This window comes from Triticum aestivum, chromosome 1A, assembly GCF_018294505.1.
Source record: "Triticum aestivum cultivar Chinese Spring chromosome 1A, IWGSC CS RefSeq v2.1, whole genome shotgun sequence".
Classification (NCBI taxonomy): Eukaryota; Viridiplantae; Streptophyta; class Magnoliopsida; order Poales; family Poaceae; genus Triticum; species Triticum aestivum.
The window spans coordinates 84,818,586-84,828,726 of NC_057794.1; the positions used below are offsets into that span (position 1 = coordinate 84,818,586).

The window sequence follows — 10,141 nt, forward strand, 5'->3', positions numbered from 1 at the left end:
GACATACAAGCCGGACGCGACGACTCCGGGCGCGTCAGAGGGGCGGCCGGACGGCCACAAATTGGCAAAGAAGGGGAAAAACGCCGACGCGGCAACCGCGCGAGTGCAGGAGTCCATCGAGCATTGCCTCGCCGACGCCCAGGCCCGGGCCGTCCTACGTGAAGAGAAGACCGAGGCACGGTGGTCGTCGCTGATGACGAACATCGCCATCAAGCTCGACCTGCTCCGGACCAACGTCGACCTGCTCCGGACGAACGTCGCCGCGAAGAAGAGGAACACCGACATGGCTTTTCTGATGGGCGGGGCGGACATGCTCCAGAGCAACGACGAGCAGCTCAGGGCGTGGTATATGGCGGAGCGCGGCCTCATCCTGAACCAGATGCAGACGGCAACGCTGACGACGCCAGCTCCCGCGCCCACGGCCACACGAACGCCAAGCCCGAACGACGCCTCTACATCGTCGCCCAGCAGTACCGAAGCCGCGCCGACACAACCCAGCACCAAAGCAGCTCCGACACCGCCGAGCCCGCGCATGCCGACTCCACCAACGCCTGAAGCCGACCCCGCCGAGTGATTCGTTGTGCACGCGAACTTGCGGCGTGTGGCTCTCTGTTTTTTGTAACGTCAGACTACGTCCGATCGCCGAATTTGTGGCGTCTTTTGTGAACGGGAACGACCTAGTTCAAATTTCCCGTATTCTGGGGCCGGCGCTTGGGGGCGTGACTGGGAGCTAGGTCGTCCCTAGGAGCCGAACTAGCGCCGGCACGTCCCCAAACCGCTCTATTTAGGCGCCCTGGGGGCCGAACAGCTGGAGATGCCCTTACACGCCAAATAGGAGATCTCATGCCTCACATGTCACGGTCCACGACGACCTGATTATAGATTGGCCGTGCCATGTCGGCACGCCGCGAGTTGCAATATAGACCCAGGCCTGGCTCATATATGGAACCAGCTAATTAAAAGGTACTACATCTAAGAAAAACTAATTAAAGGGTACCCGTCAAAAGAAAAAAACTAATTAAAGGTGCCCATTTAGAAAAAAAAAACTAATTAGAGGGTGCACTCTCAGGGGAACCATTTTTTTTGAGGAATTGGGAACCATTTTATTGGGCTGGGAGCGCATCACTTTGTGCGCCAACACGTCATCGCGTTTAACGCGCTGGGTGTAACCTCGTTATTTTGATTATTATTATTTTGCACATGTTTTTTAGACTTTTCGACTTTTGTTTGAGTTTCCCAACATTTTGATGGTTTTTCTTTTTGAATAAGTTCTTTTTCATGAGAAGCACAACATGTGCATTCACGAAAAGCACAATTGCGCTTTTTCTGAAAAGATGAAGCACAATTGTAATTTCCGAAAAAGAGAAAAGTACATCTTATGCTTCAACGAGAAGCACACAACTGTACCTCCCGAAAAGGGGAAAAGTACATGTGCCACCTGTTATGATGTGGGGAAGTGAGAGTCGCATTTTAAAGGGATCCCTTGATTTCGTACCTTTTTTTATGCAACTATGATTGGTAAATGATTGCACCCGGTCGACCAACCGAAGCTTCTATCGGTCTCATCACGAGTCAAGCGCCGTGCTCTCGTGAAGAGCAAAATCACCCCCACGTGGCCCGATCAACCGCACACTATTTTTTCTACTTTATCATTTCCTTCTCCTGGCCACACATCACTCCGTCTCTCCCATCTCCTTCTTCCATCTCGCGTTGCGCCGCTGCTCCCGCCATTCTTGCAACTCATTTTTTCTCTCCTTTTTTGAAGCAATCACCAAAGACACACGTGTTGTCGGGTTGTAGAGGCCAAAGTCGGACACAACACCTGTTGGGTGCTAGAGAAGATGAGCACCCAGTGTCGATGAAATTTGTTGGAACTGGGTTCATGGCGTTGCTACAACCCAACAATTTTTGTTAGAACCGACAAGACACGATGTTGGAACCATCAAGTTGCGATGCTCGGACCAGAGGGAGCAGGGAGATGCGCGCGGGACGAATGTTGCGACCGATTGGAATCATTGCTACAATCACGCACCACAAATGTTGGATCCCCGTGAAAAAGGCTTCAAATGTGAAAAAAAAGCTTTAACTGGCATTGGAAAAAGCTTCAACTTGCATAGGGAAAAATCTTCAACATGTGGAGAAAGCTACAACTAGCTCGACAAAAAGCTTTAACTGCGTGAGAAAAAGCTTCAACCAGTGTGCTGATGGTGCGAGCGACAACGTAGAGAGTTGTGGCTGGCGGCACGATGGTGCTACAATGGACATGCTAGGTGTTGCAACAACAGAGGTGTCAGACGTGCTACAAGACTCTGATTGAGTAATACTCCCTCCGTTCTTAAATATAAGTCTTTTTAAAGATTTCAAATGGACTACCACATACGGATGTATATAAACATATTTTAGATTGTAGATTCACTCAATTTATTCTGTATGTCGTCACTTGTTGAAATCTTTAGAAAGACTTATATTTAGGAATGGATGGAGTGCAAGTTTTGAGCCCGCAAAAAAAAGACGTGCTACAAGATGATGGCATTTAGCTATTGGATTTTTTAGTGAAGCAGTTGGAGAAGAAAGGTCGTGCAACTATAATAAACGGTGCGACCGGTCAAAATTTCGGCCAGCCGACTGACGCCTATCACTATTATGATTTCGTACTCTCTAGGGTTTTACTCATGAGTCTCATGCGGCCATGGGCTTCTTTTGCTGGTTCGACCTATATCTATCTAGGGGGCATCGGCCCAACACCCCAAAATGCTAACCTAAAGCCCATTTTAAGCCCCCGAGCCGAGCAAGCACCCCATTGGGCATTGTCGGGAAACAATTGCTGGATTCTCCAGGGACCGACCGGCGAGACTACCCTCCCCTCACTGCCCCCAGTTTCTTTCCCCTTCTGTTTCATACATCCGCCCGCGCATCCACAAAGCGTCAAGCGAGGCAAACCCCCGCCCCTTAAATCCCCTCCCTCCCCAAATTCCAATTCCGCGACCGATCTAACGCTCTCCCCCCTCTCGCCCTCCCCATCCCCTCGACCCCGAGATCTCGCGAAACCCTAGCCCTCCCTCCTCCGATGGGGAAGCCGGCGGAGTACGGCGACGAGGAGGACGAAGAGCTGTCCAGCTCCGGCGACGCGGAGGGCGAGGAGGAGCAGCAGGAGGAGGAGGGATCGGATGAGGGCGAGGATGAGGAGGATGAGGAGGAAGAGCAGGAGCCCGAGGGGGAGCAGGCGGCGGGGGATGGCGAGGATGCGGAGGAAGAAGTCGACGAGGAGGAGATCGTCGCCGCTACCACCGGCGGCGGCGCCGATGACGACGACGACGACGGGGGAGACGGCGCCGGCGCGGCGGAGGAGGCCGAATCTACCGAGGACGACGCCGCCGCGGAGGAGGGCGGCGAGGAAGATGCCGACGAGGTGCGTGGGGATTTTTCTGGCGTTCTCCGTGCGTTTAGTTACCTTGGAAGTATACCGGCCATTGGTCTAAAACTGGCCATGGGTCTAATGCACCTACGGGCATTTGAGGGGTGATCTAGGGTTCTAACCCTAGGAATTTAGCAGCTGTTGGTTCACGGTCAGGGTTATCTGGGAAAAATGTGCCTCGATTGGTACATTATTAGGTCTTGCGTACTGTGTGTTTTAGTTCATCTTATGTATATCTGTTTGTTCTTGGATCTTCCGTAGACTACAGTTGAGCAAAATGTTGAAGCCTTGCAGTGCATGCTTGCTAGTTTACATTCATCAGCGGGGCAGTTGATTTTTGGTGTTACTGTTACTCAACATTGAGTTGCTTGTCATCTTCAAATGCAGTCTGAAGACGCCACTGCAAAGACAGAGATTGGCAAGAGGGAACGGGCCAAGCTCAGGGAAATGCAGAAGCTCAAGAAGCAGAAGATCCAGGAAATACTGGACAGCCAAAACGCTTCCATTGATGCTGACATGGTATGTTCTGTACCCTTGTCGTCCTACAATTGAGATAAACCTGTTAACATGAATGTCTCATTATACAAATGATTTATGGCTGTCTTGTTTGAGCAGAACAAGAAGGGAAAGGGGCGACTGAAATACCTCTTGCAGCAGACTGAAATATTTGCTCATTTTGCGAAAGGAAGCCAAGCTGCGGAGAAAAAGAACCGCGGAAAGTAAATATATGTTTCTTTCATCCGATAAACGCATCTATTTTCCTTTAACAGAACTTGCTATGTAACCATCTGTTACAGTACTAAGAAAATTCTTTTTATGACATGTATAACTAAACCATGTTATCCATTTTTAAGATCTGATAGTGGTGCATGCTTCTTCTCTTTCACATGACCTTGAAGGGCTACACTATTTCATAAGAGGCATTCATATAACCATAATTACTGAACAAACTATTTTCTGTTCCAGTGTAGCTGCATATTTGAATTACTTCAAATGAATGGGCTGTTAAAATGAGGCAGGATGTCATATCATGAACTTATGTAATGTTTTTAAATTATTATTGCCTCAATTATCAATTTATAATCCTAAATTAATCTGATTTTTGTCAATTACGTATGGCTATTAGCATTTTTTGCGCACTAAGGCTACCTGACTAAAAGTCACATGCTTAGCTTTAACCGAGGGGAAACTACCTTGCATGGTATTTGCGACTCGTTTTTCATAATTTGCATTGTCTCTACTAACTACAGTATCCAGTTATTTGCTTGCTTACTGTACCATGTAGTTTGTTGCCTGGTGTGCCTTCTTTGTCGCTAATGTGGTCAGAACCTATAGGGGTCGTCATGCATCAAAGGTGACAGAGGAGGAGGAAGATGAAGAATACCTCAAGGAGGAAGATGCCCTTGCTGCAGGAGGAACACGCTTGCTTATACAACCATCATGTGAGCGTTTGCTTGATGATTCTATTGTATCGTTTATTTCACTTGCCAGTTTATATAGTGGTGATGTAAAGACCACTGTTTGTTGCACGGTGGAAGGTTCAGTCTTTCTAATGCAAAATGCAACAGAGTGCTTTTCCTGTTTTATTATTCTCACTGTGCATGCTGAATTAATCAGCATTTGCTATTACATTCTTACCCACTTCATTTGCCTGTTTGTTTCCATAGAGATCTGGTCCATCTGGATGGTTTGTGGAGCTTTAACCAGTTAGTTTTGGGTTTCATTATATGTTTTAAGTTTTTCTGAATGTAAACTGTTGCAAGAGAGTGCAGTGAGTTATATTCGGGCATCCCATGGTCTTGGTACGTTAGTTCCTACCACTCCTATTGTGAATCCAAGCTATCAACTTCAGATGATATCCTACTGGCAGGAAAGAGATGTAGCATCTACAACCATTATTTTATTTTTAGCAAATCTTGATGGCAGTATTGAGAAGAGGGCGTGGCAAGTAATGATGATATATAGGGCCTGGCTGTGATACTAACTTTGGATCTTCATGTTGCTGTTTTACTGGACAGGATGCCGATGAAGTAGCAGGCTTCTAAATAGTCCTACTTTGAAACCAGTGCCCATCTTCTTTTTTCCTTAATCAGTCCAATCAGACACCGATATCCGAGTCGGATTCCAACATCTGTTCGGCTAACATTTCCGTGTCCACAGTTTTCTTTTTGCCACAGACAAATGAACCCGAGTCGGTCTCACACACCCACATCTATGCCTGAGTCCTAACAGAAGGATGTTCTTGCCCACGTGGTTACTAGGACCATCCTCATCTAAATATGAAGTTGTTGCTTTGATGCAATGCAACATCGGACAACAAACCACCATTAGAATATAGGGATTGTCTTGAGTTTATAACAATTTTCATGTCTCTGATCACCAACAAATAAAACCCATGGCACAAATGAGTATTGTCAAAAATCACATCTTTTACTAACAAACTGGTCTTGTTCTCCCCAAACATGCTCTCTACTTGCAATCCTAACTATAAACATGATAAATTCAATTTTCTCAACATCTCCACTTAGACTTGCTTTAGCAGAACATATGTAGGAAATTTGAGATTACGATGGTTAAATGGCATAGTTGGTCCTTTGTAAAAGAGAGCATATTTGGCCTGTATATTCAGCATGGACTATAGCCGCTATGAGGTACTCCTGCATTCAAAATGTAGTCGTAGATTTTTTTTCAAAAGTCAAATCTTGTAATGTGTGACTAAGTTTATAGATAAAATATCGACATCAATAATACAATCTAAATATGATATAAAATATATTCCACGATGTATGAAATGGTATTTATTTGGTATTTTAGATGTAGATATTTTTCCCTATAAATTTGGTCAAACTTTACGTAGGGACTATGCAGTACGTATATAACAAATGACCCCAGTTTCAGTCACTGAGTCCACTTTGTATGGTGCACATGAGACCGTAATACCCATATCGCTAGAATGTTGAAAGACCTATGTATGTGAACAATTCTTTTAGAATGTCAGTTGTTTTTCTTATTCCATTCCCATTCTCTTATTATTAGTTCTTATTTGAATACTTCCCTTCACCTCCATATTAGGTCAATTCAATTCAATATGATAATTTGCACGCTAGCTCTCGCTAGAGGGGCGTTTATAGCATACTGAGGTGAGTTGGTGGCAGAAAGAATTACAACCTTGGGGTGTTCCTCTCCATCTTTCGAGTCTCCAACCTAAGCCATCTCCTCTTAGACCCTCTCAAAATTCAATGGTAAGCCACACTCCAAATTTTGAACTTGGCGGTCTCTGCACTGCAAGCGGTAATACCGCTTGTTAGTGGTGGTACTACTCCATTGAAAATGGACACGGAATGCGGGAAAGATAGCAAGGAGAAATTGGTTTTGGTGTGGGCCAGGATGTCTTTTTGGGGCTGCTTACTTGACTGTAAGGCCCTAGCATGATCCAAAGTATGGTCACCAGCTGTCAGCTGTGCAGCGTGGTTCTGGCAGTGTCACTCGTACACTGACGTGTCGTTATCTGACTTGGGTTCGGGTGTCCAATTCGACAATTTCTTTAGACAGAAAATATTACTTGGACGTGGGCCCGGGCGGAATTTACTCGGGTTCAGGTGTCTGATTTGGCCAAACCCACTGTGGAAGTCCCTGAATGGGCTCTATTGTAGATAGGTGTGTAGTGCTAGCTGATGTGATGGTTCTTTTTTTTTTTGTAATAGGTGTGTATTGGTGTCAGCATTGAACACCGGTTCTCATGCGCAATTGGCATTGTCATTTTGCAACTTTTTTGGAACGCAATGCTAGTATTCTTGTTTTGGTGTCGTTAATTTCTTTCTTTCCCATGTAAAAATGTCGAAGGGGAGCCTTGGCGCAGCGGTAAAGCTGTTGCCTCGTGACCATGAGGTCACTGGTTTGAGTCCTGGAAACAGCCTCCTGCAGAAATGTAGGGAAAGGCTGTGTACAATAGTCCCAAAGTGGTCGGACCCTTCCCTGGACCCTGCGCAAGCGGGAGCTACATGCACCGGGCTGCCCTTTTCCCATGTAAAAATGTCACAATAAAATGCCTCATGTATGGTTTTGTCATAAATGTTCCTTATTTATATGTTAACTAGTAAATACTTGTAGTATTCTCATTTCTTCACTTGGCAGGCATAAATGGGAAAATGAGAGATTACCAACTAGCTGGACTTAATTGGCTCATACGCTTGTATGAAAATGGCATCAATGGAATATTGGCTGATGAAATGGTATGTATTGTGCTTGCCTTTCCTTTTGTACTTACTCTTCACTATTTTCCGCGCATAAAGCTAATATGGTTATGCTTAATTCACCTTCATGAGCTCATATTTGGCATGCCACACCTTCTCATTTAGGGTCTCGGAAAAACTCTCCAAACTATCTCCCTGCTTGGATATCTGCATGAGTTCAGAGGAATAACTGGTCCTCACATGGTTGTTGCACCAAAGTCTACTCTTGGCAATTGGATGAAGGAAATCCAACGTTTTTGCCCTGTTCTGCGTGCTGTCAAGTTCTTAGGAAACCCAGAAGAAAGGGTAAGTCCCAAGTTATCTCAGTTGTTCTTATGAGCCTTTTGTGGAACATTATTAACATGTTCGTTCTATTTGGCCAGAATCATATAAGGGAAAATTTGCTAGCTCCAGGGAAGTTCGATGTCTGTGTTACTAGTTTTGAAATGGCAATAAAAGAAAAAACTGCATTGAGGCGTTTTAGCTGGCGCTATATTATTATCGATGAAGCTCATCGGATAAAAAATGAGAACTCCCTTCTTTCTAAGACAATGAGGCTTTTCAGTACCAATTACCGTCTGCTCATCACAGGCACTCCGCTGCAGGTATGCCAACATAAAGGCTTATCCCAATCTTGGTGCTACCTGAATTCTACACTTCAAATTATGATAATTGGTTTACTTTACATGTATTTTGGTTCAAAGCAACTTCACTGTAGCTGATCTCTTGATTATGCTGCAGAATAATCTTCATGAGCTTTGGTCTCTTCTCAACTTCTTGTTGCCAGAAATATTTAGCTCTGCAGAGACTTTTGATGAATGGTTCCAAATCTCAGGGGAAAATGATCAACATGAGGTTGTTCAGCAGCTTCATAAGGTAACATACAATATTTACAAATTTATTCTCAGTTTTTTTTCCAAGAAATATCAATTGATAGCACATTTTGGTTTTCTTCCTTTGCGTAATTCATTGACCGTCATTTTTCAAGGTTTTGCGTCCATTTCTCCTTCGGAGGCTTAAATCGGATGTCGAGAAAGGTTTACCTCCAAAGAAGGAGACTATACTTAAAGTTGGAATGTCTGAGATGCAAAAACAGTATTATCGTGCTCTACTTCAGAAGGATCTGGAGGTTATTAATGCTGGTGGTGAGCGCAAGCGCCTTCTTAACATAGCCATGCAACTACGGAAGTGCTGCAATCATCCATATTTATTCCAAGGTGCTGAGCCTGGCCCACCTTATACAACTGGGGACCATCTAATTGAGAATGCAGGTATTGTTTGTACATTCCAGTATTCGTCATAAATTTCTGGACCTTACTACTACCATTGCACACATAGCTCACACTCTTTGATGCTTTCTACAGGAAAGATGGTTCTGTTAGATAAATTACTTCCCAAGCTAAAGGCCCGTGACTCCAGAGTACTGATATTCTCCCAGGTAATGGCTCTCTTCTGTTACTCCTGCACCTAGCTTGGCTGCTTCAGAAAGCATCATGATTGATAAAAATATTATACCAACCATTAACTGTGGAAATTCTGCTTGTGAGGTGGTTTGGTGCCCATGCTCACATTCTATGTTAGAGTTTGTGACATTTATCTTATACCCTATTTTCCTGTATATTCCTACCATTTGAGTATTTGAATGCAATTGTGTATCCTGCAGATGACCCGTCTTTTGGACATTTTGGAAGATTATCTAATGTACAGAGGGTATCAGTATTGCCGGATTGATGGGAATACTGGTGGTGATGATCGTGATGCTTCCATTGAAGCTTTCAACAAGCCAGGGAGTGAAAAGTTTATCTTCTTACTTTCAACTAGGGCAGGTGGTCTTGGGATCAATCTTGCTACTGCTGACATTGTGGTTCTTTATGATAGTGATTGGTAATGTCTTTGTCTTCTCAGATTTTTTTTTATAGTAACCATGGAGTTTGGGGCCTGAATTCTTCTGTTTCTCAGGAACCCTCAAGTGGATTTGCAAGCTCAAGACCGTGCACATAGAATTGGTCAAAAGAAAGAAGTTCAAGTCTTCCGTTTCTGCACCGAGGTTCTAATTTATATTTGGAAATGGAAGGGTAGCAGTATATTTTATTTGTATCTTACAGAGAATATTGCTTGCAGTATACTATTGAGGAAAAAGTAATTGAGAGAGCATATAAGAAGCTTGCCTTGGATGCTTTGGTCATACAGCAAGGGCGATTGGCAGAACAGAAAGGTTGCTCTTGTTTCTTCTCACTGCTTGTATTTCAAATATTTTTTTATGTTAAAGTGAATCAAGTATTAATATGCTTTTGTTGTTGTGTTCTTTATTAGCCGTCAATAAGGATGAGCTGTTGCAAATGGTGAGATTTGGTGCTGAAATGGTATTCAGTTCCAAGGATAGTACAATAACAGATGAAGATATTGACCGCATTATCGCTAGAGGAGAAGAGGCGACGGCACAACTTGATGCAAAAATGAAGAAGTTCACAGAAGATGCCATTAAATTTAAAAT

At 44.2% G+C, this 10,141-nt stretch overlaps 1 protein-coding gene across 1 annotated transcript in view; it reads left to right on the forward strand.

Annotated features, from left to right (window-relative positions):
- The first annotated feature begins 2,922 nt into the window (after positions 1–2,922).
- LOC123191250 (probable chromatin-remodeling complex ATPase chain) overlaps positions 2,923–10,141 on the forward strand; it is a 10,627-nt gene continuing 3,408 nt past the window's right edge. Inside the window, exons 1-14 of the mRNA XM_044604066.1 lie at positions 2,923–3,409; positions 3,803–3,934; positions 4,031–4,134; positions 4,751–4,857; positions 7,550–7,647; positions 7,774–7,953; positions 8,031–8,252; positions 8,389–8,523; positions 8,636–8,918; positions 9,012–9,085; positions 9,311–9,531; positions 9,607–9,694; positions 9,769–9,862; positions 9,961–10,141. Of these exons, the coding sequence (XP_044460001.1) occupies positions 3,068–3,409; positions 3,803–3,934; positions 4,031–4,134; positions 4,751–4,857; positions 7,550–7,647; positions 7,774–7,953; positions 8,031–8,252; positions 8,389–8,523; positions 8,636–8,918; positions 9,012–9,085; positions 9,311–9,531; positions 9,607–9,694; positions 9,769–9,862; positions 9,961–10,141 (2,261 nt within the window). The 5' untranslated portion in view covers positions 2,923–3,067. The remainder of the gene's footprint in view (positions 3,410–3,802; positions 3,935–4,030; positions 4,135–4,750; positions 4,858–7,549; positions 7,648–7,773; positions 7,954–8,030; positions 8,253–8,388; positions 8,524–8,635; positions 8,919–9,011; positions 9,086–9,310; positions 9,532–9,606; positions 9,695–9,768; positions 9,863–9,960) is intronic.